The 18,165-nt window shown below is 43.9% G+C and overlaps 1 protein-coding gene across 2 annotated transcripts in view; it reads left to right on the top strand.

The window, feature by feature from the left end:
• The window catches only part of plcb3 (phospholipase C beta 3), an 80,582-nt gene extending 71,299 nt beyond the window's left edge, over positions 1 to 9,283 (top strand). For both annotated transcript variants that reach the window (XM_002940224.5, XM_031900645.1), the window contains exons 28-33: positions 934 to 1,057; positions 1,924 to 2,000; positions 2,270 to 2,359; positions 2,501 to 2,558; positions 5,956 to 6,042; positions 7,020 to 9,283. In XM_002940224.5, coding sequence (XP_002940270.2) covers positions 934 to 1,057; positions 1,924 to 2,000; positions 2,270 to 2,359; positions 2,501 to 2,558; positions 5,956 to 6,042; positions 7,020 to 7,244 — 661 coding nt within the window. In that variant the 3' untranslated portion in view covers positions 7,245 to 9,283. The remainder of the gene's footprint in view (positions 1 to 933; positions 1,058 to 1,923; positions 2,001 to 2,269; positions 2,360 to 2,500; positions 2,559 to 5,955; positions 6,043 to 7,019) is intronic.
• Positions 9,284 to 18,165: the final 8,882 nt, after the last annotated feature.

The raw sequence follows: 18,165 nt of genomic DNA, 5'->3' as shown, positions 1-18,165 counted from the left end.
GCGGAAAACTAACACTGCACATCACTCTGAACACACCACCCCCACTTTCAAATATGGTGGTGGCAGCATCATGCTCTGGGGGTGCTTCTCTTCAGCAGGGACAGGGAAGCTGCTCAGAGTTGATGGGAAGATGGATGGAGCCAAATACAGGGCAATCTTGGAAGAAAACCTCTTGGAGTCTGCAAAAGACTTGAGACTGGGGCGGAGGTTCACCTTCCAGCTGGACAACGACCCTAAACATAAAGCCAGGGCAACAATGGAATGGTTTAAAACAAAACATATCCATGTGTTAGAATGGCCCAGTCACAGTCCAGATCTAAATCCAATGGAGAATCTGTGGCAAGATCTGAAAACTGCTGTTCACAAACGCTGTCCATCTAATCTGACTGAGCTGGAGCTGTTTTGCAAAGAAGAATGGGCAAGGATTTCAGTCTCTAGATGTGCAAAGCTGGTAGAGACATACCCTAAAAGCCTGGCAGCTGTAATTGCAGCAAAAGGTGGTTCTACAAAGTATTGACTCAGGGGGCTGAATAATTACGCACACCCCACTTTGCAGTTATTTATTTGTAAAAAATGTTTGGAATCATGTATGATTTTCATTCCACTTCTCCCGTGTACACCACTTTGTATTGGTCTTTCACGTGGAATTCCAGTAAAATTGATTCATGTTTGTGGCTGTAATGTGACAAAATGTGGAAAAGTTCAAGGGGGCCGAATACTTTTGCAAGCCACTGTATGTGTTCCGTGTTCATTTTATTTGTGTGGCCTTTATTAAGTAGTGTCTTACTGCATAAGAATGCTATACTGTATCTACTGGGCCTGCATATGTCTCCTGCAGGAAGTACAGCCTTGGCTAATACTAAAAATATATTAAGTGATAGGTAAAGCACACAATGGGCAAAAATTCCTGAATTCTGTGTTTTTCCATTGCAGTGCAGATCAGGATGCTGAGCAAAAGTTTATGGATATGCAGCTGGACCAACAGAAGCGACTTCTGGAACTGCGAGAAATTCAACATGAGCAGGAACGTAAACTAAAACACAGCCACTTACTGCAGGTAGATATTCATTTGCCTGACTTGTGAGTGCACCCACGTGTGTTTGGGTGATCAAATTGAAATTAATTCTGGGCATTTCACCCACCAGTAGAGCTACTAAATGCTCAACAAAACTCACCCTTATTCTCCTGTCACTTTGAGACAGGACAGAACTCAGTTGAAAAGAATCAGGAGATGCTTCTGGCATCAATTACTTACTTTTTCAAAGTTCTGGATGGCCCCGATAAAACAGTACGGAAGGCTTGTGTTACAAATTTAACATATTAGTAGTGTGTGAATACTTTTAGAATAGTACTACTACTTCCGCCAGCCACCTCTTCCAGGCCCCACCATGCTTCCAACTCATTTGTGTCCCCCATTTCCTGTACGCTCTCAGGTAGAAGAGTGGCTGGGGTGGGGGAAATGCTATAACTATAGAGAAAGTTGGCCTCACGCCCCCCCCCCCCCCCCCATCAAATCTGCTTCCTCTTTAGTTACGCCAAGCATTCAGTAAAATCTCAGAATTAGAACTTCTGGAGTTAGACAGTGAGACTGATTTAGAGGAAGGCTAAAGGCAGCCATACAAGGGCCGCTCTCCTACACTCTTTGACCAATCCATGCACAGGCCAAATGGGCAGAGATTGTACAAGGGGCCATAAATAAGTTATGCACCTTTGTATTCTGGTCATTCATGCAAAGTGCACCAATGGTCAGAACAGCAGGACGTGATAAGGGAATGCATCTCCATTTCACCTCCACATCTACTGATATGCCCTACAGGCAACACACAATTCCACTCTGTAACTTATGCCGCTTATATAGCCACGTGTTGTTATTGTAAATTGAGGGACAAATAATAGAGTTTTTATCTCTCTGAATCTTCTTAGGCTGTTCAGAAGCTCCAGGAAGTGGCCATTTCCTGCCATTCTACTCAACTCAAGAAGTTAAAGGAAATCAATGAAAAGTAAGTGTCTGTGAGCAGCGGGTTTCTATTTTATTTGGGAACATTAGGATGTGGGTGATAGAGGTCATAAATTAGGATTCTGGGGGAGCGGAAACACTGCAGTATGGGTAAAAAATATGTGTTTTAGTGCATTGGGGGGGGGGGGGCAATTTGTTACGTCCCTTCCACTGAATACAATCACTTTTACTCCAGATTGTATTCTGTAAATAACCTAACTGCATTAGTAGCATTTTAAGTACATGGTCTGAGCCCTCAGTGTTCCTCTGCAGGGAGAAGAAAGAGCTACAGAAGATCCTGGACAGAAAACGACATAATAGCATCACAGAGGCCAAGTCACGGGAACGTCAGAAAAAGGACGTGTAAGTTATCAATAGACTTCCAGTATACAATCCTTACTGTGTATTCTGATTTTACCTTTCCCTCTCTCCTCACTTGCTTTGCTCCATCCTTGTAACCTCTTGCTTTATTCAGCCCATGTCTTGTCTTTTCTTCCCCCACAGGGAACTGACAGAAATTAATAGACGTCACATTAATGAGTCCGTAAGCTCCATACGAAGGGTGAGCTCCTATGTGTGCAATATGATGGATGCCAGTTTGTGTATCAAGGTGGCAGTTATTTATAGCAGTCACCTCACATAGCGACATGTGACATGTATCATGCTACCACGTCAAACACTCCTGCTTCATGTAATGACATTACTGAATAATTGGCTTTATTATTTAAATATGACATTATGGCATTGGTACCAGCAGTGGCACCAGTTAGGAGATACAGGGGGAATGTGCATAAATAGCATGCAGCGTTGCTATTGGGCAGAATTGTAATTCAGAACATGCTATCTGCATACATTTAGCTATGTTTTTGCATTATCAGATTTACCCACGCCCTCTGGCATATCACTGGCACAAACAGTGCAAAGTAGCCAGCTTTATGCCAGGGATTCAGATAATGTGTCGCTGCATGTTTTGCATGGGGTATATGAATGCGCCAATGCTATTATCATCATTAGCACTTACTCATTAATTATTCTTAGGAAAAGGAACCCCCCTCACACACTATAAACATTCCCCAAGATTAGTGTGGCTCTTAAGAGTGGTATACTTGGTCAAAACAAATGAGAAAGAAAAGACAACCCCTTTATTTTAGAGTTATGCTATTTAAGAACTTCAACTATATACAGGACCTCAATTGGAACTATAATCAGGTATATATAATTCATAAACTAATTAATCTTTTTTCTTTTTTGATCACTTACTCAGTAATAGTACCAGACTGCAGGCATGCAATTTAATTTAATAATTGTAACTAACACATGACAACACAATTGTTCTGGCTACTAAAATATGTAGCAAATTATATATGACAAAAAGACTCGCAATTTCACCCCTTAGCCTTAATGTGATTCGCTCATCATAATAAGGAAACAACACTGATTTACTTACATTATTGGAAAGTATATTTTTGGTTCTGATTTAGCTGTGTCTATGCTGCCCAAAGCACCAGTCTTTTCTTGCTTCAACAAAAAAATCACAGATGACACAGATCTTATGTCTGACAAACTTGTTTATTTAGCTTTAGATGTCTTTAAATGACATGTAAACCCCCACAAACATGTAATTGGCAAACAGTCTCTTTGAAATCTTTAAATCCCTGCCACTCTGATTGGTAAAAGGTTAATAGTAGGGCTGCAGCATCCCCTTAAGCACTTAGGATTCCTTCTCCTCCTGTAACCCACTTGGACCCCTCTCTTAGGAACTGACTTTGGTTCTTGGCTAACTGAGCATGCTCAGTTCTTTTTCCGTTACTAAACACACCCTCCAGTCTAGCAGCCAATTAAAAGGTGGTACTGCTGGTTTTCATAGAAACTTTGCTCTAGCTACTGGAGAAATGTTTTTTCTCCTAACCTCCTCTCCTAAGCACAGTCAAAGCAGAACTCTTTATCAAAGTAAGTTCTGCCTGTGTAAGCCTGCATTCCTTATTGTATGAACTTTACCGTACATGTGCTGTTTGCAGATGTAAATGTCAATGAAGATGTGTGAGAGGGAAAATGGCTGCCGGGTTAAAGCTGCTATTTGTTTTAGGAAAATGTGGTGCTGGTGAACAGAGAGGATATAATCAGTAGAAATGGTGTGGTTTGGGTGGGGGAGATGTGCCCAACTTATATATATGGTAGGGTTTATATGTCCTTTAAAATGGAAGTTGTCAAATCTATTAAAACAAATTGCTCAAGAGGAAATGGATGAAAAAAAATCTGTTTTACAAATATAAAATTGGTAGTTTAACTATAAAGGAATACTGTCATGGGAAAACATGTTTTCACATCAGTAAATAGAGCTTCTCCAGCAGAATCCTGCATTGAAATCTGTTTTTCAAAAACACAGATTTTTTTGTATATTTAATTTTAAAATTTCCCAGGGTGCCACTGCCATGTGACTTGTGCTCTGATAAACTTCAGTCACACTTTACTGCGGAGCTGCAAGTTGGAGTGATATCACCCCCCTCCCAGCAGCCGATCAGCAGAACAATGGGAAGGGAGCAAGATAGCAGCTCCCAGTAGGTGTCAAAATAGCATTCAATAGTAAAGCTGGCCATGCACTCACCGATATCAACGGTGGATCAACGATACCACCAATATCAGGTTGTTTCTTTCTCCATATCTGATGATTCAGCCCTGAATGTCATTGGAGGGAACAAACCATCTTTCCTGCGACCAATGATTGAAAGATCATAATTGGTACATATATGACCACCTTAAAAAATCCAAGTCCGGCTTGGGACTCCTCCAGTTACATGGAAGTAGGAGAAACAATAGGTTATCTGAAAGCAGTTCTGATGTGTAGCGCTGGCTCCTTCTGAAAGCTCAGACTCAGGCACAATGCACTGAGATGGTGCCTACACACCAATATTACAGCTAAAAATACATTTGTTGGTTCAAGAAAAACATTTTAAATGGTAGAGTGAATTATTTGCTATGTAAACAGTGTAATTTAGAAATACCATAAAAATCATTCACATAAACAGTATCCCTTTAAATTGTTTTTAGTTTGCTAAGTCTATGATTCTTAAGGTGGCCATACACGAGGCGATTTCGCTCGTTGTGCGATGAACGATTATATCGACAAACGATCGTATGGCGATCGAGTTCCCATACGATATGCCATCCACGGGCAACGATAATTCGGGAAAGATTTTGTCGCATCATTATCGTAAAATACGTACGATCGTACATCTACGTACGATCGAATGTCGTTGACTTCCGCTGCTGGCAATCGTGACATGCGCAGAGAACAATCGTTGAAAGACAAATGTCTGACACTCACACCAACTGGCAGATTTTATCGTTAAACGACCAAAATTTTTAAACCTGGCCGATCGATTTTGGGGACGATAATGTCGGCTCGTTTAGTGGGCTGACGATCGTTCGTACACCACCAACTATACGATAACTTAACGATAGCATCGGATCATTCGGGAATCGGTCGTTTGTAAGTAAAAAATCGGTCCGTGTATGGCCACCTTTAGAAACTCTTCAATTGATCTTTAGTTTTTATAGTTATTGGATTATTTGCCTTCTTCTTCTGCCTCTTTCCAGCTTTTTAAAAGGGTTCACTGACCCCAGCAGCCAACAAAAAAACACTACCTTCATTATTTGTTACTTCATATGACTTATGTTTCCATTTAGGCCCTCTGCCATTCATCTTCCTGTCTGTCATTCAAACCATTTCCTAGTTGCTAGGGCAAATTGGACCCTAGCAACCAGGTAGCTGCGGAAATTCCAAACAGAAAAGCTGCTGAAAACAAAAAGCTTAAATAATTCAAAATCTTCAAAATAATGAAAGCCGAAAATGCACTGCACTTTGCAAGTCTATATCTGAAAACCAAGTTGAGCTTATAATATATGGTAGTCTTGTGATGATGATGGCATCCAGTTCATTCTGTGTCTGTTTCTTTCAGCTGGAAGAGGCCCAGAAAAGGCGACAAGAGAAGCTGCAGGCGGCTCACCAGGAAACACTGCAAAGGATAAAAGATGAGGAGCCAAAGGTCAGCATTAATGTGACAGACACCATAATACCCTGATACCATCACTATAACATAGATCTTCTACTTGCCCTTTATTAGCTCCCCCCTTCTTATGTTGGCGTGACTCCCCTGTTTGCATGCAGCCTCTGGCCTATATGAAATAATGCGCACTTGGCCTGTACTTCATTATAATAAGGTTGAGTGGCCTTTAATTCATCCAATAAAAAAGATCTAGCAGATCTGAGGAGGAGTATGTACAGTATAAGGGGGGGTGGCTGCCTGTGCCTCACCGGGGCATTCCAGCCAATTAGTGATGAGCCGAATCTGTCCCATTTCAGTTTGGCGAAAAATGACCCACACAACCATTTTTTGACGCGCAACAATTTTTTTTGGTGAACTCTTTTGGCCAAACTCTTCCACAGCAAGTTTTTGTGCCCATTTCACGAAGCAATCGACCAGTGGCGAAACAGAGATTCGCCACGAATCCATGCCTGGCGAAGATTTTCACTCATCACTACAGCCAATCAATAGTATGCATAATGTTAGTGTGTGAGTCATGAAGTTTGATGTCTGATAAAGGGGCGTGTCACCAAAATGTCACATTTTATAAATAAACACGCAGGGTTATTCCCGTGGCATGTATGCTTTAGCATACGTTGGGCAAAATGCATTTGCACATATAAGGGGTTATGTAATAAAAGGCACTCATTTTGCCCAGGAGTGGTAACCCATAGCAACCAATCAGCAGGTAGCATTTACTGGTCACCTGTTTAAAAGCAAATATCTTATTGGTCCTGATCCTGGGCAAATGTTGTGCCTTTTATTACATATATTAATAAATTATCACATTATATGGGTGATAGTTTTATGATGACCAGATATCTATAGTTCATAGACGTTGGTCAGGATCATCGGGTCCCCCATACAGACACTGAAAATCACATTAACAGTCATCTTTCCATTCTCAACCCTCATGTCTTCCTTTCATTTTCTCCCAGCTGCAGGCACAGTTAGATGAGTCTTGCCAAGCTGAGTTCCGCCAGCTGCCCCAGGAGGTCCGACGTTACTTGCAGGAGGATGGCTGGGTTGGCAGTGGTTCAGGTCCTCCCTCTTCTTCACACAGCAGCCCGCCCTCAATAAGCCGGAGCTGGGGGTCGGAGTCTGGCGAAAAAGATTCTCTTCATTCCCCTGGAGACTCAAGTGATGAAGCCACCAGGCTCTGACCCCCACAATAAACAAATGAACTTTTTTCCTTCCAGATGCTAATCTTGGAACCCAACATTGACAAAACATGTCTCTAGTGTACAGGGTACTGATAAAATAAGATTTACCCAGGATGCAGCTGTGTACAAGCGCACCCCATAACCAGAGGGTCACAGGAGCCAGCTCTCCACACAAATCCAGATCTCTGCTCAGTACCCCCAAATGTAAACCATTCTGTGTAATTTGTGTCATCACAGATGTGGGGAGAGGAAAGAGGACATGGTACCTGAGTGTGAGTGAGTCAGCGAGTGAGTGAGTGAGTGGTGCAGAACACTATGGGAGAAGAAGTGCTGAGTGGCCCATGAACAGAAACTGTAGCTAAAATATAAACTGCTTCTATATTAAAGAGTATTTTGCAACATTGGCAAATATATATTTATTTAAAGGGATACTGTCATCAGAGTAAAAGTGTTTACTTACACCAGAAATCAATGTTTAATATTTGTGTAAAAGTAGTGTAGTTTTTTGTTTTTTTTCTGTGAAGGGGGGGGGGTGTTACTGATTTACTTCACTGCTGAAAAATGTCTCGTCTGTGCTTTGTGGCAGTTTCTACTTCAGTTCATAGCAGTGCTTTGTTGTTTGTTTATGACAGGTGTTCTAAATACACAACGATGGGCAGAGCGTTCCTCTTACAAGGCAAAGATAAGGACCAATTAGCCTGTGTATAAAATGATCCAACTACAGTGCTGCCCTTTGTCTGATGCAGATGTGAGTGGGAGAGTCTGAAACATTTAACGTCTGGGGCACATAAATCCATCATATCTAATCCTGCAATGCCAAAGAACGTCACAGCATTAATAATGACTATAGCAAATGGGGAGATTTGGCTGTCGCTGCCCTCTAGTGAAGGGTGCCTGTCACTGCTGCAATCCAGTAAGAGCCTGTCATTCCGTAGCATCTGGAGTGAGAAGAGGTGGAGAGGGGCATTTTGTCTGCCGCTGGTTCCAGCTGAGGGCAGTGTCCCTTTAACGTAGTCAGAAATACAGTCCTGAGATTCTGCTCTCATGGAATGTTCTTAGGAGGTGTCAGACTTTTTTATGACATTGTCAGTTGCAGACTGTGAATACAAGCAGCCACTTGCCATTTTAATGATGGCCAATACATTCCCCTAGGTGATGGCAAGCATGATCACCACTTAAAGGGTGGGTACCTATAGGTGTAAAGTGCACCTATCGTCAGCCAGGTTTTTGTTTTTCCACTTGCTCCATACATATTAAACCCAGGGTGCCGTTGGTGGAGGCAGCCCATTTTTATTGGCTCACCAACTATAAGGTATTTTAATATACAGCCAGAATAAAAACAAATAAAACACCAGCACTGAAAATCCCCATGGGGAGAGACTGTTCCATCTACTCTCTTTTTAACTAAACAGATAGCTGCCCCTGGCCTCCTATTGCAAGGCTTATTCTTCAGCACTTGTAACTACCGCTAAAAAAACAGTTTTAATCACTTATAGCACCATATAGAGTTGGCAGCAAAAGGTTTTAAAGAGATATCTGAAGGTCATCTGACATTTGTACATCATATAATGACCATCTGTGTATATCCCCCAATGTGGAGAGCTTTATGTGTACTTTCACTTCAGCTTTAGTTTCCCTTTATGTCGGTGATTAAACAAGCATCTCTATTGCTTGCTCTTTGCCCAGAAACTCCAGTGCCCCCTGCTGGCATCACTTTGGGCTTTAGTAAACGTAAGGCAAGTCGGCCTTATAATGGCTGGAGTGAGACATTATACAATGATTCCTAATGGTTCCTAATATCTCTCTTCTTGAGGAAGGTTTGGTTCTTAGAGTAACATATGAATTTGTAATATATGAAATGGAGAGTAGTTGCTGACCAGTGGGCCTCTCATTGCTTGGTATAACCCTCTCGTGTGTATGACTGGCACTGTGAGTGTTTGTGCGTGTAGGAATGGCTCGTGCGTGTCACTGTTACTTATCCTATTATATGAATTTTTTATTCACATTTTATTTCTTCAGTAAAATGATCAGAGATCAAACTGCTTTGTCCTGTTATGCTTTTACTTCTTAATAAATGGCCAACATAATGTACACTCTTAGTTGGGAAAGGTTGGCCAAGTTTACACTGGAGAAGAGGCGCTTAAGGGGGATGTGATAATTAATTAGAAATATATAATGGGACAGTACAATACAGTCTCTGATGGGTTTATTTGCTGGTCCGTCCTTCCTTCCAGTGGATAAAAGAGCATCCATCCATTCCACAAACACGGCGTGGCGATTTGCTGAAATTGCAGAGAGGCAACTTCGGCGATCGGGGCGCCGCATATGCCACCCCACTGGCGATTTACATTCTGGCCGGTAGGTTGGATTAGGGAGACAAGGGAGATTTGTCGTGGGGCAACTAATCTCCCCATGTGCCACGGCCCTTAGGAGAGAGCAGAAAATTCCTTGATATCAACTGTGATTTTCTTTTTCTGGCCATTCCTCTGGGCGCCATAAATGAATGGGTAAATCCCCTAACAAATTACCTCACAAAGCTTTATAGAGTCCAACCCCCCCTTGCCACTGTGTTTTTATCAGGCTTATTGAATAAAGAAGTAGGGTGGGTATGCTGCCCAGAGGCATGGCCAAGAAAATCACAGTAAGTATCAAGTAATTTTCTTCTTTTCTGACCGTCCCAGGGCAGCGTGGGTTAGTGCCCAAGCAATACATTATTTAGTTAAGAAAGAAGGCCCAGACTGGCAATCTTTGAATTCTGGCAAATGCCAGAGGGGCTGCTGTAAAATGCCACAGACAGTCACTATTTATTGGGCTGCTGGGGGTATTCCATGGAGTGCGCACAGGCATTTTATGTTTCTTGAGCCTCCTGGCAGAATAAAGGACTTGGAAGTACAACAGGCTTCTAAATGTGGAATTTGGGAACCATCGTTGTGGAACACTGACAGGTTGGCCAGGCTGATATTAGAGCTATTAAATTCCATACTCTGTTCCTATATTTGATCTGGAGGCCAAACGGTTTAAGACATGAAAGCCTTAAGCTCCAGTGGTAAATTGCTGTAGTGAAGTAAAGATTCCCTTGACCTTGATATCATAAGGTCGTCTAAGTATTGGTAAATTTCTATCCCTTTCTCCCCCCCAACCCTAACACTCACCCGACCATAACCAGCAAAATGTTTCCCGCACCCAACCTGTACCAGTGTCTTGCCTCTCCCTGTGCTACACTGGTGCAGAGAGTTAGTGTATGTCCCCTGTCTGACCCACACCCAGCCCGAACACGCAGGACTTGCCCAAATTTCATCTGGAACAGGGACAGGTGGAATGAGAAGGGAAGCAGCTTTACACTGTATCACCTCCAGTATGGCTACTCCATCCCCAGTACTCTTTCCCCAATGGTCTCTCACCCCTTCCAACTATAAACATAATCCTAATACTGACAGCTCTCCAGCTCACTAACCCTTAGGAACAGATTCACTTGCGCCAGTGACAAAAGCCTTCCAATTAAGTTGCGCACCCTAACATGAAACAAGCTTAAAGGACATGTAAAGGCCAATCAAGTTACAATTTTGAAATACAAGACTACAAAAAAATCACCTATGTAAATCTATGTATGTGCAAATACCGCTGGCAGCGATTCTTGCAACTCTTTCAGTTTGAAAGAGCTATTTCAGCGCTACAGAGATGAGTAGAATGAGTGAAGGGTTAGACAAGGTAGTGATTAAGTAAACGGGGTTTCCTAAGTTGGATTTCAGCAAAGAAGGCTTTACATGTTCTTTAGGGCTGTGGCACACGGGGGAGATTAGTCGCCCTTGTCGCGGGCGACTAATCTCCCTGAAATGCCATCCCACAGGGGAAAATGTAAATCGCCGGTGGGATGGCATACGCGTGTTTCCGCGATTTCGATACGTGGCGGCGTATGCCATCCCACCGGAGATTTACATTTTCGCCGTTGGGATGGCATTTCAGGGAGATTAGGCGCCCGCGACAAGGGAGATTTGTCGTGGGCAACTAATCTCCCTGTGTGCTACAGCCCTTAAGCATCACATGACATCAGTGCAATGCACCAAAAATCAATTCGATTAAACCATCTTGCTTTTGATTGAATGAGACATAGGCAGGGTTGGACTGAGATGTGCAGGGTCCACCAGGGCTGCTACCACAGGTCCCTGCACCCCTAATAGGTCCCAGTCGCTGCCTGCACACCCTCCGCAGGGGCCCTCACCAACCGTCCCACTCCCCCGCCCTGCGGGGATTGGGTCAGTCCACCCCAGACATAGGTCCTATCCGCACTCTGGGTTTTCTTTAGAAACTGTAGTGGAGTTGGCTTTTGAAAGCGCTCTTTATTCGCCATCACTATTTCACTCTTAGTGCTTCTCTCGGGTATGTATTCTCTCATTGGTAGCGCCTCTCTGCAGCCATCGTACCTCTCTTTATTGGTCGCACCACTCTTTATACCCTTGGTTGCCATTAAAATAAGAATAAAATGAATTCTTCCTCACTAGGCAGCATGTCATTGGTGTGTGAGAGACACTGGGAGAGTGTTTGCCAGGGTTCTAGAATCAGAAGACTAAATACAATGAGTACAAAGGCAGCTCTGCATACACATGTCCTGAGAATCTGTTCCCTCATCAACAATGTAACTCAGCCCAGTATGAGCCTGTGCTGGTACTGTATGGGGGGAGGGATCCCCAACCTTTCTTACCTGGGAGCCACACAAGCATAAAAAATGTTACTGAGGGTGCCAAATAAGGGCTGTGATTGGCTATTTGGTAGCCCCTATGTGCACTGGCAGCCTAAATGAGACTCTGTTTGGCATTAAACCTGGTTTTTATGCAACCAAAACTTGCCTCCAGGCCAGGAATTCAAAATAAACACCTGCTACTGAGAGCAATATCCTAGAAGTTGGCTTGGGGAGCAACATGTCGCTCACGCACCACTGGTTGGGGATCACTGCTCTATAGGAACCCAGCACTTCATGAAATCAACTTGATCACCAAGAGAAAAGGGATCATTATGAATTACAATCCTATCTGGGCCTGTTTTTTATAATATGCATATAATTAGCATTAGCAACCAGCGGTCAAAATGTCACATTGCATTACAGGGCTGTAGGCCCGAATCATGCAGTATCACATGCAGCCTAGTTATCTGGCACCCTGTGTGCCTTAAATTGCATTATTATAGAGATGCTCAGTTCTGACAGAGTCTCTCTGGATCATGTGTGAGCAGAATCATAAGATTTTAAATAGAATTTTAAAAACAGCAATAACCTTAACCTGCCTTTTTCAATGGCAGTCAAAAGTTATTAGTGCCCTAATAATGCATCACACTGCCTCCTGGTGGCACGACAAGTAAACTACTTAATTTTCCTCCCTTGTTAATCAAGGAACAGACCTTTATATTTTTATATTATATATTTCTGCATTGCCACTGAGCTGTCATTTTAAGTGGATAAGGAGAATGGCAAGCAGATTATTTCCTCAGATAATAGCACTTTGTTATTGGAGGAGAGGCTAGCTGCTGTTTCAAATGGGCAAGGAAAAGCCTTTTCATTTGTCAAGTGTGGTATTTGAAATGGGAGAATTAAAAAATGTGGAAATTTCCAGGTATGTTTGCTTGTACATATGGCCCTGCACTGTTATTATGGGATGCTGCAAGCAATGCCAAAAGACAATTGGTTTTCAACTGGCACACAGCTGTCACGCTGAGCGGGCAAAGGGACAGTCAGAGAGACTGGCACACAGCTGTCACGCTGAGCGGGCAAAGGGACAGTCAGAGAGACTGGCACACAGCTGTCATGCTGAGCGGGCAAAGGGACAGTCAGAGAGACTGGCACACAGCTGTCACGCTGAGCGGGCAAAGGGACAGTCAGAGAGACTGGCACACAGCTGTCATGCTGAGCGGGCAAAGGGACAGTCACAGAGACTGGCACACAGCTGTCATGCTGAGCGGGCAAAGGGACAGTCAGAGAGACTGGCATACAGCTGTCATGCTGAGCGGGCAAAGGGACAGTCAGAGAGACTGGCATACAGCTGTCATGCTGAGCGGGCAAAGGGACAGTCACAGAGACTGGCATACAGCTGTCATGCTGAGCGGGCAAAGGGACAGTCAGAGAGACTGGCATACAGCTGTCATGCTGAGCGGGCAAAGGGACAGTCAGAGAGACTGGCACACAGCTGTGAGTGCAGCTCAGTGGGCTGCTCCAGTCAGTGCCGGACTGGGACCCCAGGGGCCCAACAGAAAACCTTACACCATAGGCCCACTCTCCAAACTATTTTTCCTCCTTTTCTCGCCCAACCTCTTTATTCTCCTAGTCTCTTTAATTTACACGCTAGCATCTATTCTTCCATCTATTTCTCCCCTTTTTCCCATTCAGAAATAGGGAATGAGCATGAAACAGGCACAGGCGGATTTTCAATAAGGCTAGGGGAGGCTAAGCCTCCCCAAACCTGCTCTGGCACCCTAAAAATAAAAAAAATAAAATAAAAAAAACTGGCTCTGTTTCTGCGCTGTCCTGCAAATCTTCTCCTGTCCCTGCAAGCTCCGGGTTCTGCTCTAATCAGCTGTGCTCTGATTGGATCTTTCTTCTTGTATATTCTCCAATCAGAGCACAGCTTTCTTGACAGACAGTAAAATTGACCAATCAAGACACAGATGCAGACAGGGATCGGGAAATTTTGCAAACTGGAGACAGGCAGAAATGAAGACTTAAAAAAGAAGAATCTGCAGACTGTAAGTTTACCCATGAACCAGCTTTGAACTTTGCTGCAGTTTTCATCCCACAGGTACTATACTGTATATGTTCTAAAGGCTGACCCACTAGCTGGAATTAAATTGTTTTTTGTCATCTGAATATCACCTATAATATCCCTATCCCGCACCCTGACAGATGGAGGGTAAGTTAATTTTTCCCCCTGACAAAGCTCATTGTGCTTTTATATATTTGTTATGGTTTTTTGCACATTCTATTTTTTTTTTACTTTTGTCATTGTTTTTTTCATTTCTAGTTAGTTACAGTGGGGCCAATGCTGTGTATCAGTGCCAGTGTTATAGTGCCAGGGCCTGAATATCTGCCATCAGTACCCACTGCTCCTCATGGCATATAATGTGCTGGGTTTGTATATAAAGACTGTGTCTCGCTGTATATAATGTGCCTGGGATGTCAGTACCTGCTGCCTCTCTCTCTATAAAGCTAACTTAAACACATCTAATGGGGAGGTTCACTTTTAAGTTAATTTGTAGTATATTATAGAATGGCCTATTCCTAGCAACTTTGCAATTGGTCTTCCTAATTAATTTTATATAGTTTTTGAATAATTTGCCTTTTGCTTCTGCCTCTTTCCAGCTTTCAAATGAGGGTCACTGACCAAAAAGTATTGCTCTGTGAAGCTACAGTTTTATTTTTCCATGCAGGCCCCTTAACTATTCATATTCCCATCTCTTGTTTAAACCACTACCTGGTATATAAGACCCTAGCAACCAGATAGCTGCTGAAATACCAAATGGAGAGCTGCTGAACAAAAAGCTAAATAACCGAAAAACCATTAAAAATAAAAGAGGACCAATTGCAAATTGTCTCAGAATATCAGTGTCTACATCATATTAAAAGTTAATTTAAAGGTGAACTACCCCTTTAACCTAACTGAACACAAATGTATAGAGAACCCCTAACAGAAGTGCACGTATGAATGTTTTTACATCCTAAGCATTTTAGGGTTAAAAAAATCCCCCTCACCCGCACTTTTGCACAGTATCCCTGGGAGTCAGTGGGAACTGCCAGAGGTAGTTGGGAGGTTAATTTTTTACACCAGCAGGGAATCCACTAAGGTCAGTCTGTGTATGGGCCATCTTTAACCTCCCCAAACAAAAAAGTCATCCTCCGCCTATGGAAACAGGCCAAATGGTCAGGAGCAGGAGAACCCACTGACACCTGGGCCCACTGGGAGTTTTCCTGGTATCCTGGTGGGCCAGTCCGACACTGGCTCCAGTGTATGGAGTGCAGCTTAATGGTCTGGTTTAGCTAGAGCAGCTTTATAGTCTGGATCAGTGAATGCAGCTCAATACCATGGTTCAGCGAGTGCAGCTCAATGGTTTTTGTGAGCTAATGCAGCTTAATTGTCTGGTGTATAGAGTGCAGCTAAATGGTCTGGGTCAGCAAGTCCAGCTGAATGACCTGGAATCAGCGAGTGTAGCGCAATGGTTTGGATTAGCAAGTGCAGCTCAATGGTCTGGGTCAGTGAGTGCAGCTGAATTGTCTGGGTCAGTGAGTGCAGCTCAGTGGTCTGGCGTATGGAGTGCAGCTCAATAATATGGTTTAGCAGGTATAGCTCAATGGTTTTTGTAAACGAGTGCATTGTAATTGTCTGTTGTATAGAGTGCAGCTAAATGGTCTTGGTCAGGGAGTGCAGCTCAAAAATCTGGTGTATGGAGTGCAGCTTAATATTATGGTTTAGCAAGTGTAGCTCAATGATTTTTGTAAACAAGTGCAGCTTAATTGTCTGGTGTATGGAGTGCAGCTGAATGGTCTAAGTCAGTGAGTGCATCTCAATGGTCTTGGTTAGTGAGTGTAGCTCAATGTTCTGGGTCAGCGAGTGTAGCTCAGTGTTCTGGGTCAGCTAGTGTAGCTCAGTGTTCTGGTTCAGTGAGTGTAGCTCAATGTTCTGGGTCAGTCAATGGTCTTGATCAGTGAGTGCATCTCAATGGTCTTGGTTAGTGAGTGTAGCTCAATGGTCTAAGTCAGCGAGTGCAGCTCAATGATTTCGATCAGCGAATGAAGCTCATTGGTCTGGGTCAGTGAGTGCAGCTCAATGGTCTGGGTCAGTGAGTGCAGCTCAATGGTCTGGGTCAGTGAGTGCAGCTCAATGGTCTGGGTCAGTGAGTGCAGCTCAATGGTCTGGGTCAGTGAGTGCAGCTCAATGGTCTGGGTCAGTGAGTGCAGCGAGTGCAGCTTAATGGTTTGGTGTATGGAGTGCAACTTAATAGTCTGGTTTATTTGGTGCAGTTCAATGGTCTGAGAGCAGCTCAGTGGTTGGGGATAGTGAGTGCAGCCTAATTTTCTGGATCACTGAGTGCATCTCAAAGGTCTTAGATCATTGAGTGCAGCTTAGTGGTCTATGTCAGTGAGTGCAGCTCAATTTTCTAGGGCAGCGAGTACCGCTCAAATAACTTAATGGTCTGGATCAGTGAGTGCAACGGAATGGGTTGGCATATAGAGTGCAGCTTAATAGGTTTATGGAGTGTAACTTAATGGTCTGGATCAGCCAGTGACGCTCAGTGTTCTTGGTTAGTTCTTCGTGTGTGTGTGTGTATGGAAGCTTTGTTTGTGCTTTATTTTTGCCGTGTAACTTGCTACCTGACTGACCTCCCAACATTCCAAACTTTTCTGTTTCTTGTAACGTTTTCCTCTTTTTTACTCCCCAGATTCATTCTAACCTTGTCCTGTTGCCATTTCCCCTCTGCTTCTGGCTGAAGCTGCCCATACCCACACCGTGCCATTGGATATTTCCATGCTGCCACATGATCCAGACGTTCCCAAGCTTTGGCTGACATGGCCCCTCATCAGAGGAGAGTCTAAATCCTGTTGCACCAATGACCCTCTGAATATTCATGGCATCTGCTTTTCACTTCTGTAGTTCCATTAGTTTGGGGCGACCATACCCTGTATGGCCAGTTGTACCGTATCCGTTAGTTTGGGGCGACCGTACCCTGTATGGCCAGTTGTACCGTATCCGTTAGTTTGGGGCGACCGTACCCTGTATGGCCAGTTGTACCGTATCCGTTAGTTTGGGGCGACCGTACCCTGTATGGCCAGTTGTACCGTATCCGTTAGTTTGGGGCGACCGTACCCTGTATGGCCAGTTGTACCGTATCTGTTAGTTTGGGGCGACCGTACCCTGTATGGCCAGTTGTACCGTATCTGTTAGTTTGGGGCGACCGTACCCTGTATGGCCAGTTGTACCGTATCCGTTAGTTTGGGGCGACCGTACCCTGTATGGCCAGTTGTACCGTATCTGTTAATTTGGGGCGACCGTACCCTGTATGGCCAGTTGTACCGTATCCGTTAGTTTGGGGCGACCGTACCCTGTATGGCCAGTTGTACCAAAAATAAAGTCCCCCAGAAAACAATGTGACTGAGTATTAAGACCTATTGCACCTACCTTTAGCTCAAAAAGGCTCTAGTGGAAAAGCAGGGAGCTTTTAAGCCCCAGCTCATTAGCACACACATGAAAGTGATTCATTGGTTTAAAGGCTACATAGCAGCTAGAAGCAAAATTTGGCTACAATTTGCACACAAAACACAGAAAGAAATCGCCAGCGCTCGGTCTAACCCACGCTGTAGCGTTGACCAGCTGCTATAAACGATAAGTAATGGCTTTTTATCGTTTATAGCAGCTGGTCAACTCCAGATTGTGGGTTAGACCGAGCGCTGGCACAATAGTGTGTTTCTAGCAGCTGGTCAACGCTACAGCGTGGGTTAGACCGAGCGCTGGCGATTTCTTTCTGTGTTTTGTGTACAAATTGTAGCCAAATTTTGCTTCTAGCTGCTTTCTTTCTCTTTGTGTACCGTATCTGTTAGTTTGGGGCGACCGTACCCTGTATGGCCAGTTGTACCGTATCTGTTAGTTTGGGGCGACCGTACCCTGTATGGCCAGTTGTACCGTATCTGTTAGTTTGGGGGACCGTACCCTGTATGGCCAGTTGTACCGTATCTGTTAGTTTGGGGCGACCGTACCCTGTATGGCCAGTTGTACCGTATCCGTTAGTTTGGGGCGACCGTACCCTGTATGGCCAGTTGTACCGTATCCGTTAGTTTGGGGCGACCGTACCCTGTATGGCCAGTTGTACCGTATCCGTTAGTTTGGGGCGACCGTACCCTGTATGGCCAGTTGTACCGTATCCGTTAGTTTGGGGCGACCGTACCCTG

This window comes from Xenopus tropicalis, chromosome 4, assembly GCF_000004195.4.
Source record: "Xenopus tropicalis strain Nigerian chromosome 4, UCB_Xtro_10.0, whole genome shotgun sequence".
NCBI classification, from domain to species: Eukaryota; Metazoa; Chordata; class Amphibia; order Anura; family Pipidae; genus Xenopus; species Xenopus tropicalis.
This window is presented reverse-complemented; position numbering and strand designations above follow the sequence as displayed.